We start from the raw sequence: 20100 nt of genomic DNA on the forward strand, positions 1-20100 counted from the left end.
CAGACAGTCTGTTCGTCCGCTAATCTGGTTCTGCAGTGGTCGAGCCAGATGTTCACATTCTACCCTTTTTAGACAGATGATGATGCTGTAATCCCACATCTGAAATATGAACACACACATACACGCACACACACTATGTTGTTTGCTTGTAGGTATTTTGTTTGCTATAGATTAGTTTAAAATAGTTACTGTATTTGTTTGATTGAGTTGAGCGACAGCAGAAAAAGCTGTTTGGCATTAGTAGAAAACATTTGGCTCGTTTTTCATGGGTGCATACTCAGCTCATGAGCTGCTGCTCATCCCACAAATACATGTTCCTTATCAATGTGGCACCATTCAAAGGGGAAATATACAGGCTTTCAACTGTGTAAGATTTGTGTTGCCAAGAATCATTGTTATAACAAAGAAATATTCTACCCAACACTAGTGGCCTTTCTTGTTGTGCAGTGTTTATGTGAATGAGCTAAATGCTAAATGCTAAAACTAAATAGACACTGGGGGAATCAGACAAAGGTGAGACTAATAGTTATTGCTTATCATTTATATACATCCATTAAAAAGCATTCAAATTCACCAAACAGATGGAAATTTCAAGATAAACTTTTGCCAAATGCCACAGCATATTACAGCGTTAGCACAAGCTATTGATAGCTAAATTTGTTTTGTACAACACAGCCGTAAATTCATTAGAGCAAACACAAATTATCTGCCAAATGTTCAATATATGAAATCTTTAACAGGGTACTTTGAATTAATAAAGCAAATACTTCTGGGGTTTTCTGTCTGCAGACTAAAATGTGATGATTTGGATGGAGATGTGAGTGTAGTGTCCTTTATCTTTATATTACATAAAGATCATTTTTCACAGACACAGATATTTAATGTTTCACAACTTTCCTCGTTCCACTCTCCAAGATCAGTCCTTCCCAACATTTCTCCACAATCTTGGTTCCCGCTGTAGCTGTTGGGCTGCCCAGACTCCCAGTATCTAACGTGCAACATATCAAAGAAATCAACTGTGAATCCTTTCTCATTTTAGACATGTTGTTCCTGGCCTGAAGGATAATATATATCACACACAAAAACAACTAGACAATCAAATGACAGAAACTTAAAGGAAGCCAACCACTGGCAGTCAAACCGTAAACAAAGTGTTTAAATGACAAAAGGACTCACACGTGCCTTTTAATTTTCTTAAGTTATTGCGAGTACATTCGTTGTTTTCAGAATTGCACTAAAGGTAATAATAACTTCATATTTATACTGAGACGGGTATGAGACTAATTGGGAGGGAAAAAACCAGTCAAATTTGACCTTAGGATCCCCCATATAACTATGATGGAATGATCTGTGTGTCTTAAGCAGGTGTCTGTGAGATTAGCAGTCAAAAGAGGCTTTTATGAACATATCGTCGAGTATTCGACTCTTTGGGCTCACAAGTATACTATTACTACATAACTGACTTTGTAATGACACTGTCTTTGCGCCTCATTGATCTCTTGAGTATGAATGCAGGTTGAAGGACTAAATGAATATAAAGACCATTGTTGAGCCTTTTACACCCTTCACATTTTTAAACATTGTCACTCAAGAAAGAACTTGTGATGAGAACGTTTTAAGATCATTCCAATCCATTTTCTCCAATACTGCATTGTTCAATGAAGGATCAACATTATTGGGATTGACTACTGTTAAATTATAAAGTCCAAACAGTTGAAGTTCCTACAGAAACAAACTTACGTAGTGGTGACTGGGGTCTCATCCACCCACTTCCAGGTTCCCTCTGTTACGCTGTCAGTCAGACCAATCCACGCCTTTACGCCTGATCCCAGCAACCCATTGACAAATGACTGTTAATAGAACACACACAAAAATGTTCATCTATTTTGCTTTTTCCATTCAGGAGCCAATCCGAGCTGTCATTGGGCTAGAGGCGGAGTTACACCCATGACTGCTCGCCAGCCAATCACATAGCCAAACCACCCACACTCACATTCACACCTCGATACAATTCACAGTCACCAACTAACCAAACCTAACAAGCATGCCTTTGGACTGTGGGAGGAAGCCAGGGTACCCGGAGAGAATCCATGCATGCACAGGGAGATCGGGAATCAAACCAGGAACCTTCTCACTGTTAGCTAACAGCACTAAAATGATGCAATTGTTTTTTTGTTTTTTGACAACACAAATGACTTTTCTTTCCCATATTAATCATGCCAAGACCTAAAAAAACCCCACACTCAAATCAAACTGTAAGGCCTCCTGCTTGGCCACGTGTCGCGGTTGGACTCCCACGGTCACACACCCCGACATGCAGGGGTTGCTTCGGGCCCTTCATCCCCACCTGTGGTTTTAATCACTCTTGTAGCTTCGTATAAGAGATTGTGAAAACAACATTTGGGATCCAATCCGTTGCATCCACCCTCACCAATGACATTTTGGGTCATCACTACAAAGTATGACATTGTGTCTGGAGGGTGGAACCCAGGAAGTATGACATATTATTTCTGATGGAGAATCCAAATTCATTACATTTAAGAGTTAATTTAGTTTTTCTAAATGATCTTGGAGAAATGGGCTTGTCTCTTCTTCCTATCTGCATTATTGTAAATAAAAACTTGATCTTTAAAAATATTACAATGAACATAAATTTTGCTCTCTGCGTCATTCATTTTCAACTACAACACATCTGTCTTCCTTTCTTGTCTCACCTGTTCATCCCTGCTGTTTATGATGGCCAGATCAGCTCCGTCGCTGATGCAGTAGTCTCTGCTTTTGGCCCAGGATCTCTGGAAAGCTGTTTTAAAGTAACAGCTGTCACCAAACTTGCTCCAGCCTGTATGACAGGGCTTTTCTATAAATTAGAAACTCAGAGAGGTTCAGAATCTTAAAGATGATGAATACTAAACCATTTTAATGTTAATCAATGAACACTTTTATGAAAAAGGTCTTACCTTTGAGTTTACTGATCTTCTTCTCCAACTGATCTTTAACTGTTGATAAATTCCTGTAATTGGTCTGTAGCTGATCTTTCTCCCTCTGCAGAGTATTATAACGGCCTGTTACCGTGTTAAACTGTGTCTGTAAGTCGTACTTTTCTCTTTGCAGGTTGTCACGATTCTTCTGCATGTTATTGAAGTTTGTTTGTAGCTGATTCTTCTCTTGTGTTAGGGTGTTTAAACTTTGCTGAAGCCTGTTTTTCTCTTTTGTCAGGTCACCTCTTACTTTGATGATATTCTTCTCTAGCTGATCTTTTTCTGTAGATAAACTCTGAACATTGGTCTGGAGCTGATCTTTCTCCCTCTGCAGAGTATTATAATGGCCTTGCAAAGCTTCTTTGCTTTTTTGCAGCTGGTCCTTGTCGCTCTTCAGTGAATTGTAACTCCTCTGCAGCTCATCCCTGTTTGTTCTCATCGTGTTAAACTGTGTCTGTAAGTCGTTCTTTTCTCTTTGCAGGTTGTCACGATTCTTCTGCATGTTATTGTAGTTCGTTTGTAGCTGATTCTTCTCTTGTGTTAGGGTGTTTAAACTTTGCTGCAGCCTGTTTTTCTCTTTTGTCAGGTCACCTCTTACTTTGATGATATTCTTCTCCAGCTGATCTTTTTCTGTAGATAAACTCCTGTGATTGGTCTGGAGCTGATCTTTCTCCCTCTGCAGAGTATTATAACGGCCTTGCAAAGCTTCTTTGTCTGCAGACAGTGATTGGTATCTGTTCTGAAGTAGATTTTTACTCTCGGTCAGATTCGAGTAGCTTGTTTGCAACTGGTCCTTGTCGCTCTTCAGTGAATTGTAACTCCTCTGCAACTCATCCCTGTTTGTCTTCATTGTGTTAAACTGTGTCTGCAACTCATCCTTTCCTCTTTGAAGTTCGTCATAGTTTTTCTGCAGCTGATCTGCTCCAGTGTTGTAACCAGCGTGCATCAGGGCCGCTGACATGTTATGGTTGAACATGTGACCTATGAAATGAAAATAAAAAGCCTCACATTATTATAGGATATTATTCTGTTTCCGAAAGGCTCCCAGAGAGCTGAAAGTGGGGAGGAGGAGCTTAAAGAGACGGCAGCTTAATGATAGATAGATAGATAGATAGATAGATAGATAGATAGATAGATAGATAGATAGATAGATAGATAGATAGATAGATAGATAGATAGATAGATAGATAGATAGATAGGAAATTCAGGAACTGTTTCAGGGGTTAAAGTCGGAACTGAATAATTTTACTGACGCCAGTATCAGATAATAAAGAGGTTTTTGATTTCATGTTTTTTTTAAACTGATCTACAGGTTTATATAACTAAAATGTGAAAATAAGTATAATACGGGATTAGTTCTTGGATTAGTTAATCTGAAATGCTCATCTTGCTCAAATGATATTGGAAGTGACAACACAGAAACAACTTACAGTCGAGAAATTGTCCGACATTTCCAGCCAACAGAACAGCGCAAAGCAATCCAAGAGTCACTGAGACACATCTGGAAGGAGGGTTTCTTTTCTGAAAATAAGCTGTATCAATGATATAAAGATTTTATCGTCACGTCTGTCCAAACTCACATGCTTTACACTTCTTAATCCTTGTGTTCAATACTCATGATGTTGGGTCTTGAAGTGTATTTGTAGGTTAATACATTACCTTTTGTCACAAGGCCTTCCGTGGGGAAGTTCCTCTTTATATGTATGCTGTCATCGATCTCCATCAGATCCATTGTGATAACTGTCTCACTGTTTAAAGTCAAGAAGAAAACTTAAATAATAATATAATAACTTTATTTATGTAGCACCTTCAATAGCAAAGGTTTACAAAGTGCTTTGACAAACCGTAAAGGCAAAAACAATGTAAATCTAAACCAAAACAGAGAAGAACATGAACAAAAGCAAGAATATAGTGAATGCAAAATCTCTATATCAGAATAATAAAAGACAATACAACAGAGAAGAAACCATAAAGCAAGATACCCAACAGACATATAACCCGACCATCATGAGAACGCAGGCAAGACAAGAACCCAACGATTTAAAAAGATGGAAGAAACTAAAGGAGATTAGATTTAAGTTTACATGATATCTTATAAGTGATTTGAAAAGTGCAAACAATGAAGCTTACTTGTGGTAATCAAAGTTTTTGAGAATTATTAGGATCAGTTCAAACTGCAAATAGCACTCAGAATAAAATCAAGGATGAAATGTTCAAATTTGGGTAAAACATACTCAAAGAAGAATAAAGTCGCAATATGTGCACTTACCATGAATCAAAGGAGATAGAAAGGAGTCTATCACATCGACTGCATTCCCTTAAAGATGCTGATTTACAGCAAACATCACAGATATTTATTGTGCAGAAAAACAGGAAGCTCCTTTTGCCCATGTCATCAAATATTTGACTTAAACTGCACTCAGATTGGTCTGAAAAATAACCATGCAGATGTGCTGAGATAAACATTCTTGGTTTCAGTATTTCAGGTAATTGTTGACTATATTAAACAAGACGGAGTTCACCAGTTATCACACAGAGGTTTTTAGCTCTCAGGCATCTTCTGCGCTTTCTGTTCCTTCTTCTCCCAGATTCACTTCCCACAGAGGTCAAACAGAACAGTCGCAGAGTTACAGAGAAGTATAGAGGGTTAGCCATGTAGACAATTTCTCGAGCGCAAACACAGCAGTGTGCAGTTCAAAAACACACTGTCGGTCAAAAACATGCATATCTACACTGTAGTGCATCAAGCATTTTGAGACCATTGATGTTTATTTAGGATCAAACCCTCTGTGGGTAACACTTCAGGTCACAATACAATATAAACCATTATCTAGTGGCTTATTAGCATGCTAATTGGTAGAATACTTGCTGCTTTTTAGTCACTTTTAAGTACCGTCTAGATGACTAATAAGCTAATTATTATTATTATTATTATTATTATTATGATATTTGAATCATACTATCTTGTTATCATGTGTCTGGCTCAGTTATGTTGAAAGTCATGGAAAACCTAATGAAAATGTACACAATTGAGGATATACAGCATTTACAGCAACACTCTCTGTTTCTCTCTCTCTCTCTCTCTCTCTCTCACTTCTCACCTGTGTGCCGACGTGAGTGGCCGCATATCCAGTAGCTCCGTCCCTGTCGTACCCGTCGTGATATGTTATTTGTTTGTTTTGGCTCTGTGCCAACTTGTACTTTTATAGTTTTATAGTACACTTTCAGTGTATAACTTTATGTATCCTATGGATACTCTTTTGTGCCTTCGTGGAAATAGCAGCGGAAAACTTTCTTATACAAGAGAGACACTGCTCTCACTCAGGACAGCGGGACAAGCCAGCATCGTTCATCCGATACCTGATGAGCTGAGGCGGCGGTACAGAGGCTGTCGAGCCGGGGCTATGCTAAAGGCTAAGCTAGCGGCTATGCGATGGAGGTACAAGCCCTCGGTTCCGGCGATAGTTATGGGGAACGTAAACTGTCTAACCAACAAGACAGACGAGCTGGCTGCTCTCGTGAGGAACAACCGGACATTTAGAGAGTGCAGTTTAATGTGCCTCACAGATACCTGGCTGACTCAAAACACCCCAGACGCTAACGTGGATCTATCGGGTTTCACTACAGTGAGAGCGGACAGAGACACGAAACGCAGCGGCAAACGGAAAGAAGGAGGGCTCGCGCTGTTTATTAACAACAGATGGTGCCACCATGGACATGTTACTGTGAAGGAGGCAACGTGCAGCAAAGACATCGAGTTGCTGGCGGTAGGTCTCCGTCCTTACTACATGCCCAGAGAGTTTTCTCACGCGATCGTGGTTGGTGTTTACGTCCCACCCCGCGCGCACGCCGAGACGGCGTGTGACGTCATCCACTCAAACATCTCGAGATTACAAACGCTGCACCCGGATGCTTTCATTGCCATCTCAGGGGACTTTAACCATGTTACATTGAACTCCACACTACCAGACTTTCACCAGTTTGTAAGCTGTCCCACCAGGAAGAACAGGACAATAGACCTCCTGTATGCAAACGTGAAGGACGCCTACACTGCCACCCCCCTACCACCTCTGGGTAAGGCCGATCAAAACCTGGTCCTACTAAAGCCACAGAAAAAGACTAAGATCCAGAGACAACCGGTAACTACTCGCACCCTCAGAAAGTGGTCTCCTGAGGCAGAGGAGGCGCTCAGAGACTGTTTTGAGACCACTGACTGGAGTGCCCTGCAAGAGACCCATGGTGATGACATTGAGGGGGTCACACACTGCACAACTGACTACATGAACTTCTGTATGGACGTTGTGGTTCCCACTAAAACTGTGCGCTGCTTCCCGAACAACTAGCCCTGGATCACCAGCGATGTCAAGGAGATCCTTAACAAATCGGCATGACACTTGAGTAGGATGCTTATTCACAGATTTAAACGAGTGCATTCCACAACACCTCCTACCATTTTCCCTCATCACTATGGTACCACCTGATGGGGAGAAACTCTGCAGGAGGTACAGAGCGTTCCAGGCGGCGTGAAGGTGTAAGGAACATGATGTCCATTGTTGTGTTTATGTCGGTCATTCCAGATGTGTTTGTTCGCAACCTTATTAGCCTCTATGAAGGTTTATTTTCTGATGGGCCCACTTCCCAACAGAACTGTAGTATTGATAAATATGTAAATTATGTAATCTGAAACTTGAATCCCACATCTGAAATATGAACACACACATACACGCACACACACTATGTTGTTTGCTTGTAGGTATTTTGTTTGCTGTAGATTAGTTTAAAATAGTTACTGTATTTGTTTGATTGAGTTGAGCGACAGCAGAAAAAGCTGTTTGGCATTAGTAGAAAACATTTGGCTAGTTTTTCATGGGTGCAACCCACATACTCAGCTCTGCTGCTCATCCCACAAATACATGTTCCTTATCAATGTGGCACCATTCAAAGGGGAAATATACAGGCTTTCAACTGTGTAAGATTTGTGTTGCCAAGAATCATTGTTATAACAAAGAAATATTCTACCCAACACTAGTGTCCTTTCTTGTTGTGCAGTGTTTATGTGAATGAGCTAAATGCTAAAACTAAATAGACACTGGGGGAATCAGACAAAGGTGAGACTAATAGTTATTGCTTATCATTTATATACATCCATTAAAAAGCATTCAAATACACTAAACAGATGGAAATTTCAAGATAAACTTTTGCCAAATGCCACAGCATATTACAGCGTTAGCACAAGCTATTGATAGCTGAATTTGTTTTGTACAACACAGCCGTAAATTCATTAGAGCAAACACAAATTATCTGCCAAATGTTCAATATATGAAATCCTTAACAGGGTACTTTGAATTAATAAAGCAAATACTTCTGGGGTTTTCTGTCTGCAGACTAAAATGTGATGATTTGGATGGAGATGTGAGTATAGCGTCCTTTATCTTTATATTACATAAAGATCATTGTTCACAGACGCAGACATTTAATGTTTCACAACTTTCATCATTCCACTCTCCAAGATGAGTCCTTCCCACCATTTCTCCACAATCTTGGTTCCCGCCGTAGCTGTTGGGCTGCCCAGACTCCCAGTATCTAACGTGCAACATAGAAATCAACTGTGAATCCTTTCTCATGTTAGACATGTTGTTCCTGGCCTGAAGGATAATATATATCGCACAAAAACACAACTAGACAATCAAATAACAGAAACTTAAAGGAAGCCAACCACTGGCAGTCAAACCGTAAACAAAGTGTTTAAATGACAAACGGACTCACACGTGCCATTTAATTTTCTTAAGTTATTGCGAGTACATTTGTTGTTTTCAGAATTACACTAAAGGTAATAATAACTTCATATTTGTATCGAGACGGGTATGAGTCATGACTTATTGGGAGGAAAAAAAAACGTAAAATTTGACCTTAGAATCCCCCATATAACTATGATGGAATGATCTGTGTGTCTTAAGCAGGTGTCTGTGAGATTAGCAGTCAAAAGAGGCTTTTATGAACATATTGTCGAGTATTTTACTCTTTGGGCTCACAAGTATACTATTACTACATAACTGAATTTGTAATGACACTATGTCTTTGCGCCTCATTGATCTCTTGAGTATGAATGCAGGTTGAAGGACTAAATGAATATAAAGACCATTGTTGAGCCTTTTACGCCCTTCACATTTTTAAACATTGTCACTCAAGAAAAAACTTGTGATGAGAACGTTTTAAGATCATTCCAATCCATTTTCTCCAATACTGCATTGTTCAATGAAGGATCGACATTATTGGGATTGACTGCTGTTAAACTATAAAGTCCAAACAGTTGAAGTTCCTACAGAAACAAACTTACGTAGTGGTGACTGGGGTCTCATCCACCCACTTCCAGGTTCCCTCTGTTTCGCTGTCAGTCAGACCAATCCAGGCCTCTACGCCTGATCCCAGCAACCCATTGACAAATGACTGTTAATAGAACACACACAAAAATGTTCATCTATTTTGCTTTTTCCATTCAGGAGCCAATCCGAGCTGTCATTGGGCTAGAGGCGGAGTTACACCCTTGACTGCTCGCCAGCCAATCACATAGCCAAACCACCCACACTCACATTCACACCTCGATACAATTCACAGTCACCAACTAACCAAACCTAACAAGTATGCCTTTGGACTGTGGGAGGAAGCCAGGGTACCCGGAGAGAATCCATGCATGCACAGGGAGATCGGGAATCAAACCAGGAACCTTCTCACTGTTAGCTAACAGCACTAAAATGATGCAATTGTTTTTTTGTTTTTTGACAACACAAATGACTTTTCTTTCCCATATTAATCATGCCAAGACCTAAAAAAACCCCACACTCAAATCAAACTGTAAGGCCTCCTGCTTGGCCACGTGTCGCGGTTGGACTCATACGGTCACACTCCCGTGGTCACAACACACCCCGACATGCAGGGGTTGCTTCGGGCCCTTCATCCCCACCTGTGGTTTTAATCACTCTTGTAGCTTCGTATAAGAGATTGTGAAAACAACATTTGGGATCCAATCCGTTGCATCCACCCTCACCAATGGCATTTTGGGTCATCACTACAAAGTATGACATTGTGTCTGGAGGGTGGAACCCAGGAAGTATGACATATTATTTCTGATGGAGAATCCAAATTCATTACATTTAAGAGTTAATTTAGTTTTTCTAAATGATCTTGGAGAAATGGGCTTGTCTCTCCTTCCTATCTGCATTATTGTCAATAAAAACTTGATCTTTAAAAATATTACAATGAACATAAATTTTCCTCTCTGCTTCATTCATTTTCAACTACAACACATCTGTCTTCCTTTCTTGTCTCACCTGTTCATCCCTGCTGTTTATGATGGCCAGATCAGTTCCTTTGCTGATGCAGTAGTCTCTGCTTTTGGTCCAGGAATTCTTTAAAGCTGTTGTATAGTAACAGCTGTCACCAAACTTTCTCCAGTGTGTCTGACAGGGCCTTTCTATGAATTAGAAACACAGAGAGGTTCAGAATCTTAAAGATGATGAATACTAAATCATTTACATGTTTATCAATGAACACTTTTATAAGAAACGTCTTACCTTTGAGTTTACTGATCTTCATCTCCAGCTGATTTTTAACTGTTGATAAACTCCTGTAATTGGTCTGTAGCTGATCTTTAACTGTTGATAAACTCTTGTAATTGGTCTGTAGCTGATCTTTCTCCCTCTGCAGAGTATTATAACGGCCTGTTACCGTGTTAAACTGTGTCTGTAAGTCGTTCTTTTCTCTTTGCAGGTTGTCACGATTCTTCTGCATGTTATTGAAGTTTGTTTGTAACTGATTCTTCTCTTGTGTTAGGGTGTTTAAACTTTGCTGCAGCCTGTTTTTCTCTTTTGTCAGGTCACCTCTTACTTTGATGATATTCTTCTCTAGCTGATCTTTTTCTGTAGATAAACTTTGAACATTGGTCTGGAGCTGATCTTTCTCCCTCTGCAGAGTATTATAACGGCCTTGCAAAGCTTCTTTGCTTTTTTGCAACTGGTCCTTGTCGCTCTTCAGTGAATTGTAACTCCTCTGCAGCTCATCCCTGTTTGTTCTCATCGTGTTAAACTGTGTCTGTAAGTCGTTCTTTTCTCTTTGCAGGTTGTCACGATTCTTCTGCATGTCATTGAAGTTTGTTTGTAGCTGATTCTTCTCTTGTGTTAGGGTGTTTAAACTTTGCTGCAATCTGTCTTTCTCTTTTGTCAGGTCACTTCTTACTTTGACAATATTCTTCTCCAGCTGATCTTTTTCTGATGCTAAACTCCTGTGATTGGTCTGTAGCTGATCGTTCTCCCTCTGCAGAGTATTATAATGACCCTGTAATGATTCTTTGTCTGTGGACAGTGATTGGTATCTGTTCTGAAGTAGATTTTTACTCTGGGTCAGATTTGTGTAGCTTGTTTGCAGCTGGTCCTTGTCGCTCTTCAGTGAATTGTAACTCCTCTGCAGCTCATCCCTGTTTGTCTTCATCATGTTAAACTGTGTCTGTAAGTCGTTCTTTTCTCTTTGCAGGTTGTCACGATTCTTCTGCATGTCATTGAAGTTTGTTTGTAGCTGATTCTTCTCTTGTGTTAGGATGTTTAAACTTTGCTGAAATCTGTTTGTCTCTTTTGTCAGGTCATCTCTTACTTTGATGATATTCTTCTCCAGCTGATCTTTTTCTGTAGATAAACTCCGAACATTGGTCTGTAGCTGATCTTTCTCTCTCTGCAGAGTATTATAATGACCCTGTAATGCTTCTTTGTCTGTGGACAGTGATTGGTATCTGTTCTGAAGTAGATGTTTACTCTGGGTCAGATTCGAGTAGCTTTTTTGCAACTGGTCCTTGTCGCTCTTCAGTGAATTGTAACTCCTCTGCAGCTCATCCCTGTTTGTCTTCATTGTGTTAAACAGTGTCTGTAAGTCGTTCTTTTCTCTTTGAAGTTCGTCATAGTTCTTCTGCAGCTGATCTGCTCCAGTGTTGTAACCAGCGTGCATCAGGGCCGCTGACATGTTATGGTTCAACATGTGACCTATGAAATGAAAAAAAAAAAAAAGCCTCACATTATTAAAGGATATCATTCTGTTCACGAAAGGCTCCCAGAGAGCTAGCCATTCAGAAGAAAGTGGGGAGGAGGAGCTTAAAGAGACGGCAGCTTAATGAACTGTTTCAGGGGTTAAAGTCGGAACTGAATAATTTTACTGACGCCAGTATCAGATAATAAGGAGGTTTTTGATTTCATGGTTTTTTTAAGCTGATCTACAGGTTTATATATCTAAAATGTGAAAATTACTATAATACATTAGTTCTTGGATTAGTTAATCTCAAATGCTCATCTTGCTCAAATGATATTGGAAGTGACAATACAGAAACAACTTACAGTCGAGAAATTGTCCGACATTTCCAGCCAATAGAACAGCGCAAAGCAATCCAAGAGTCACTGAGACACATCTGGAAGGGGGGTTTCTTTTCTGAAAATCAGCTGTATCAATGATATAAAGATTTTATCGTCACGTCTGTCCAAACTCACATGCTTTACACTTCTTAATCCTTGTGTTCAATACTCATGATGTTGGGTCTTGTAGTGTATTTTGTAGGTTAATACGTTACCTTTGGTCACAAGGCCCTCCGTGGTGAGGTTCCTCTTTATATGCATGCTGTCATCGATCTCCATCGGATCCATTGTGATAACCGTCTCACTGTTTAAAGTCAAGAAGAAAACTTAAATAATAATAATATAATAACTTTATTTATATAGCACCTTCAATAGCAAAGGTTTACAAAGTGCTTTGACAAACAGTAAAGGCAAAAACAAAGTAAATCTAAACCAAAACAGAGAAGAACATAAACAAAAGCAAGAATATAATGAATGCAAAATCTCTATATCAGAATAATAAAAGACAATACAACAGAGAAGAAACCATAAAGCAAGATACCCAACAGACATATAACCCGACCATCATGAGAACGCAGGCAAGACAAGAACCCAATGCTTTAAAAAGATGGAAGAAACTAAAGGAGATTAGATTTAAGTTTACATGATATCTTATAAGTGATTTGAAAAGTGCAAACAATGAAGCTTACTTGTGGTAATCAAAGTTTTTGAGAATTATTAGGATCAGTTCAAACTTCAAAAAGCACTCAGAATAAAATCAAGGTTGAAATGTTCAAATTTGGGTGAAATATACTCAAAGAAGAATAAAGTCGCAATTTGTGCACTTACCATGAATCAAAGGAGATAGAAAAGAGTCTGTATCACTTCGACTGCATTCCCGTAAAGATGCTGATTTACAGCGAACATCACAGATATTTATTGTGCAGAAAAACAGGAAGCTCCTTTTGCCCATGTCGTCAAATATTTGACTTAAACTGCACTCAGATTGGTCTGAAAAATAACCATACAGATGTGCTGAGATTAACATTCTTGGTTTCAGTATTCCAGGTAATTGTTGACCATATTAAACAAGAGGGAGTTCACCAGTTGTCACACGGAGGTTTTTAGCTCTCAGGCTCCAGTCCATCATCTTCTGCGCTTTCTGTTCCTTCTTCTCACAGATTCACTTCCCACGGAGGTCAAACAGAACAGTGGCAGAGTTACAGAGAAGTATAGAGGGTTAGCCATGTAGACAATTTCTCGAGCGCAAACACAGCAGTGTGCAGTTCAAAAACACACTGTCGGTCAAAAACATGCATATCTACACTGTAGTGCATCAAGCATTTTGAGACCATTGATATTTACTTAGGATCAAACCCTCTATGGGTAACACTTCAGGTCACAATACAATATAAACCATTATTTAGTGACTTATTAACATGCTAATTGGTAGAATACTTGCTGCTTTTTAGTCATTTTTAAGTACCTTCTACATGACTAATAAGCTCTGTTATGTTGAAAGTCATGGAAAACCTAATGAAAATGTACACAATTGAGGATATACAGCATTTACAGCAACGCTCTCTTTCTCTCTCTCTCTCTCTCTCTCTCTCTCTCTCTCTCTCTCTCTCTCTCTCAGACACACACACACACACACACACACACACACACATACTCAAACATAGATAAACCATTGACCTCTATGACTCCAGCTCCCTTGCTCGCCCTTCATGCCTTTGCTGCTGTGTGACACTCACCCGTCGTGCTGCTGATCTGCTTACTGCAGCACTCTGATCCCTCAAAGGCAAACCATTAACAGTAACACAGCTGTGTGAAGACTGCTTTGCTTGATAACTGCTAGTTGAACCTGAACAAACACAGGTATATATGCATAAATGACTTACTCACAAGATCAAGAGTCGCTCATACTGTAAGTAGCTGCAACAAACCTGAGTGGCCTGTACACCACAATCAAAGGGCCCCTTTACCAGTAATCTATTATTCTTGTATATTTGATTTATTGTGTGAAACGTTTGATGCATATTCTCTCCACAATCAAGATGGGAGATAATGAATTGAGTTCAAATTTGATACAGCAACATTACTCATGATTATGATATTGATTCTAAGTTTATGGTAATCAATATGTTGGACTTTGAATGACAGACACTTGGAACAAAGTATTTAGGCTTCCCATCATAAAATTCACTCTCGCTTAAAGGATTTGCTTCCAATAAGCAACAAGAGCATTAAAGCTGAATGCATTTAGGCTAAAGCTTATTTAATACACATTTTGGTCTAATAGATGCAAAAAAGTTGGTAAATGCTTCTGTACACCATTTCAGACAGAAGCTGTTTCATTGGCTGTAATAGTTGCAAGGAGTCTTTTAGGGAATATAAGCATGATTAAACTATGTGTCTGCTGGTGCTTGTTTTTGACAATATATTGAAAAGGATCTTATAGGACTGAACTATATGTTATTTTATCATCACAATTTTGGTGTTTGCATGGGCAAAAGTTACACAGCAGAATTTACTATGACAGTCATGTCAACTAAAGCACGCCATGCTGCCACTTAAACTACCATATTTCTTGTGTTTTATGGCTTTTTTAAATTAGAGGTCTGTCTGATATCTCCATCAGTAGTCACAGAAATGGCCGATGAGCATGAGTGTCCTGCATGTATAAGGTGATGCTGCTGCAGTCACAAATCGGCATGACACTCGAGGAGGACGCTTATTCACAGATTTAAACGAGTGCATTCCACAGCACCTCCTACCATTTTCCCTCATCACTATGGTACCACCTGATGGGGAGAAACTCTGCAGGAGGTACAGAGCGTCCCAGGCGGTGTGAAGGTGTGAGGAACATGATGTCCATTGTTGTGTTTGTGTCGGTCATTCCAGATGTGTTTGTTCACCACCTTATTTGCCTCTATGAAGGTTTATTTTCTGATGGGCCCACTGCCCAACAGAACTGTAGTATTGATAAATATGTAAATTATGTAATCTGAAACTTGAATCCCACATCTGAAATATGAACACACACATACACGCACACACACTATGTTGTTTGCTTGTAGGTATTTTGTTTGCTGTAGATTAGTTTAAAATAGTTACTGTATTTGTTTGATTGAGTTGAGCGACAGCAGAAAAAGCTGTTTGGCATTAGTAGAAAACATTTGGCTAGTTTTTCATGGGTGCAACCCACATACTCAGCTCTGCTGCTCATCCCACAAATACATGTTCCTTATCAATGTGGCACCATTCAAAGGGGAAATATACAGGCTTTCAACTGTGTAAGATTTGTGTTGCCAAGAATCATTGTTATAACAAAGAAATATTCTACCCAACACTAGTGTCCTTTCTTGTTGTGCAGTGTTTATGTGAATGAGCTAAATGCTAAATGCTAAAACTAAATAGACACTGGGGGAATCAGACAAAGGTGAGACTAATAGTTATTGCTTATCATTTATATACATCCATTAAAAAGCATTCAAATTCACCAAACAGATGGACATTTCAAGATAAACTTTTGCCAAATGCCACAGCATATTACAGCGTTAGCACAAGCTATTGATAGCTAAATTTGTTTTGTACAACACAGCCGTAAATTCATTAGAGCAAACACAAATTATCTGCCAAATGTTCAATATATGAAATCCTTAACAGGGTACTTTGAATTAATAAAGCAAATACTTCTGGGGTTTTCTGTCTGCAGACTAAAATGTGATGATTTGGATGGAGATGTGAGTGTAGAGTCCTTTATCTTTATATTGCATAAAGATCATTTTTCACAGACGCAGACATTTAATGTTTCACAACTTTCATCGTTCCACTCTCCATGACGAGTCCTTTCCAACATTTCTCCACAATCTTGGTTCCCGTCTTGGTTGTTGGGCTGCCTAGACCGCCAGTATCTAATGTGCAACATATCAAAGAAATCAACTGTGAATCCTTTCTCATGTTAGACATGTTGTTCCTGGCCTGAAGGATAATATATATCGCACACAAACACAACTAGACAATCAAATGACAGAAACTTAAAGGAGGCCAACCACTGGCAGTCAAACCGTAAACAAAGTGTTTAAATGACAAAAGGACTCACACGTGCCATTTAATTTTCTTAAGTTATTGCGAGTACATTCGTTGTTTTCAGAATTGCACTAAAGGTAATAATAACTTCATATTTATACCGAGATGGGTATGAGTCATGACTTATTGGGAGGGAAAAAAACAGTCAAATTTGACCTTAGGATCCCCCATATAACTATGATGGAATGATCTGTGTGTCTTAAGCAGGTGTCTGTGAGATTAGCAGTCAAAAGAGGCTTTTATGAACATATCGTCGAGTATTCGACTCTTTGGGCTCACAAGTATACTATTACTACATAACTGACTTTGTAATGACACTGTCTTTGCGCCTCATTGATCTCTTGAGTATGAATGCAGGTTGAAGGACTAAATGAATATAAAGACCATTGTTGAGCCTTTTACACCCTTCACATTTTTAAACATTGTCACTCAAGACAAATCTTGTGATGAGAACGTTTTAAGATCATTCCAATCCATTTTCTCCAATACTGCATTGTTCAATGAAGGATTGACATTATTGGGATTGACTGCTGTTAAACTGTAAAGTCCAAACAGTTGAAGTTCCTACATAAACAAACTTACGTAGTGGTGACTGGGGTCTCATCCACCCACTTCCAGGTTCCCTCTGTTACGCTGTCAGTCAGACCAATCCAGGCCTGTTCGCCTGATCCCAGCAACCCACTGACAAATGACTGTTAATAGAACACACACAAAAATGTTCATCTATTTTACTTTTTCCATTCAGGAGCCACTCCGAGCTGTCATTGGGCTAGAGGCGGAGTTACACCCTGGACTGCTCGCCAGCCAATCACATAGCCAAACCACCCACACTCACATTCACACCTCGATACAATTCACAGTCACCAACTAACCAAACCTAACAAGCATGCCTTTGGACTGTGGGAGGAAGCCAGGGTACCCGGAGAGAATCCATGCATGCACAGGGAGCTCGGGAATCAAACCAGGAACCTTCTCACTGTTAGCTAACCGCACTAAAATGATGTTTGTCAGAATGAAGCCATTGCAAAAGGTTTTTAAAAAGGACTAAATGTGTTTCAACCACCTCTATCAGCCATTGATCACAAAATGTCACTAAAGGCAATTTTAGTTACTCAACACAAAGCAGCAGTCTGAGCTGCCCTCAAGAAAGGGGTTCTAATTTTTCCACTTGTTATCGTCTCAAGTAATGCAGGTTATAACCGAAGAACTCCTTAAATTGATCCCAATGTTTCACCTTATTGTGCAAACGTTGTTAAGCTGGCAGGGGTCGTTTTTCTTTGAGAAGAGATTTTACTATGGAGGTTTAAAAAACTGTGGGAAAATGCCTGAACTAAGAGAGGTGTTGATTAGGGCCCGAAGCGCCTTAGGAGTGTTTTTATTCATCCATGACATCGCCGCCATTTTGGAGTGACTGAACGTGAACAAAAACTAACCAAAATGTCCAAGGTCATCAGGTCTGGTAAAAAATTTGCTATTTTTGTATTTTCGTAAAAAAAAAGTTCACATATTGGCTCAAGGGTGCCCCCTTTTGATGACACACAATTGTTTTTTTGTTTTTTGACAACACAAATGACTTTTTTTTTTCATATTAATCATGCCAAGACCTAAAAAAAACCCACTGATCACTTTGCTGTAATGTCGACAGGAAGTCAGCTATGATCTTCTTAAGTGTTATCTTAAGTTGTTTAAACTTTAAAATGTCTATTCAGATCTTCTCATGTACCTAAGTTCTCAGTTCTTTGTGTACTGTCAAACTTTCACTTTTACACAAATCAAACTGTAAGGCCTGCTGCTTGGCCACGTCTCACGGTTGGACTCCCACGGTCACACTCCCGTGGTTTTAATTACTCTTGTAGCTTCGTATAAGAGATTGTGAAAACAACATTTGAGCAATTTTGTTGGGATCCAATCCGTTGCATCCACCCTCACCAATGGTATTTTGGGTCATCACTACAAAGTATGACATTGTGTCTGGAGGGTGGATCCCAGGAAGTATGACATATTATTTCTGATGGAGAATCCAAATTCATTACATTTAAGAGTTAATTTAGTTTTTCTAAATGATCTGGGAGAAATGGGCTTGTCTCTCCTTCCTATCTGCATTATTGTCAATAAAAACTTGATCTTTAAAAATATTACAATGAACATAAATGTTGTTATCTGCTTCATTCATTTTCAACTACAACACATCTGTCTTCCTTTCTTGTCTCACCTGTTCATCCCTGCTGTTTATGATGGCCAGATCAGCTCCTTCGCTGATGCAGTAGTCTCTGCTTTTGGTCCAGGATCTCTTTCCAGCTGTTTTAAAGTAACAGCTTTCACCAAACTTGCTCCAGCGTGTCTGACAGGGCTTTTCTATAAATTAGAAACACAGAGAGGTTCAGAATCTTAAAGATGATGAATACTAAACCATTTAAATGTTAATCAATGAACACTTTTATGAGAAAGGTCTTACCTTTGAGTTTACTGATCTTCATCTCCAGCTGATTTTTAACTGTTGATAAACTCCTGTAATTGGTCTGTAGCTGATCTTTCTCCCTCTGCAGAGTATTATAACGGCCTGTTACCGTGTTAAGCTGTGCCTGTAAGTCGTTCTTTTCTCTTTGCAGGTTGTCACGATTCTTCTGCACGTTATTGAAGTTTGTTTGTAACTGATTCTTCTCTTGTGTTAGGGTGTTTAAACTTTGCTGCAGCCTGCTTTTCTCTTTTGTCAGGTCACCTCTTACTTTGATGATATTCTTCTCTAACTGATCTTTTTCTGTAGATAAACTCCGAACATTGGTCTGTAGCTGATCTTTCTCTCTCTGCAGAGTATTATAACGGCCTTGCAAAGCTTCTTTGCTTGTTTGCAGCTGGTCCTTGTTGCTCTTCAGTGAATTGTAACTCCTCTGCAGCTCATCCCTGTTTGTTCTAATCGTGTTAAACTGTGTCTGTAAGTCGTTCTTCTCTCTTTGCAGGTTGTCACGATTCTTCTGCATGTTATTGTAGTTTGTTTGTAGCTGATTCTTCTCTTGTGTTAGGGTGTTTAAACTTTGCTGCAATCTGTCTTTCTCTTTTGTCAGGTCACCTCTTACTTTGATGATATTCTTCTCCAGCTGATCTTTTTCTGATGCTAAACTCCTGTAATTGGTCTGTAGCTGATCTTTCTCCCTCTGCAGAGTATTATAATGACCCTGTAATGCTTCTTTGTCTGCAGACAGTGATTGGTATCTGTTCTGAAGTAGATTTTTACTCTGGGTCAGATTTGTGTAGCTTGTTTGCAGCTGGTCCTTGTCGCTCTTCAGTGAATTGTAACTCCTCTGCAGCTCATCCCTGTTTGTTCTAATCGTGTTAAACTGTGTCTGTAAGTCGTTCTTCTCTCTTTGCAGGTTGTCACGATTCTTCTGCACGTTATTGAAGTTTGTTTGTAACTGATTCTTCTCTTGTGTTAGGGTGTTTAAACTTTGCTGCAGCCTGCTATTCTCTTTTGTCAGGTCACCTCTTACTTTGATGATATTCTTCTCCAGCTGATCTTTTTCTGTAGATAAACTCCGAACATTGGTCTGTAGCTGATCTTTCTCCCTCTGCAGAGTATTATAACGGCCTTGCAAAGCTTCTTTGCTTGTTTGCAGCTGGTCCTTGTCGCTCTTCAGTGAATTGTAACTCCTCTGCAGCTCATC

The 20100-nt window shown here is 39.4% G+C and overlaps 2 protein-coding genes across 2 annotated transcripts; both read right to left on the bottom strand.

Annotated features, from left to right (window-relative positions):
- Positions 1 to 525: 525 nt before the first annotated feature.
- LOC306829648 (uncharacterized protein) lies at positions 526 to 4694 on the bottom strand. Its single transcript, XM_079352759.1, has 6 exons — positions 4638 to 4694; positions 4409 to 4510; positions 2958 to 3959; positions 2715 to 2857; positions 1741 to 1850; positions 526 to 988 (listed from the first exon to the last, which is right to left on the bottom strand). Exons 3-6 carry the CDS (start codon positions 3952 to 3954, stop codon positions 856 to 858), a joined length of 1383 nt encoding a protein of 460 aa, XP_079208885.1. The 5' UTR covers positions 3955 to 3959; positions 4409 to 4510; positions 4638 to 4694; the 3' UTR covers positions 526 to 855.
- An 11109-nt stretch (positions 4695 to 15803) lies between these two features.
- On the bottom strand, positions 15804 to 19006 carry LOC306829754 (asialoglycoprotein receptor 2-like). The gene is made up of 4 exons (XM_079352900.1): positions 18897 to 19006; positions 18654 to 18796; positions 17024 to 17133; positions 15804 to 16266 (listed from the first exon to the last, which is right to left on the bottom strand). Exons 1-4 carry the CDS (start codon positions 18916 to 18918, stop codon positions 16134 to 16136), a joined length of 408 nt encoding a protein of 135 aa, XP_079209026.1. The 5' UTR covers positions 18919 to 19006; the 3' UTR covers positions 15804 to 16133.
- Between the last annotated feature and the right edge of the window lie 1094 nt (positions 19007 to 20100).

The sequence above is a fragment of the Symphodus melops genome (assembly GCF_947650265.1).
Source record: "Symphodus melops genome assembly, chromosome: 9".
Lineage (NCBI taxonomy): Eukaryota > Metazoa > Chordata > Actinopteri > Labriformes > Labridae > Symphodus > Symphodus melops.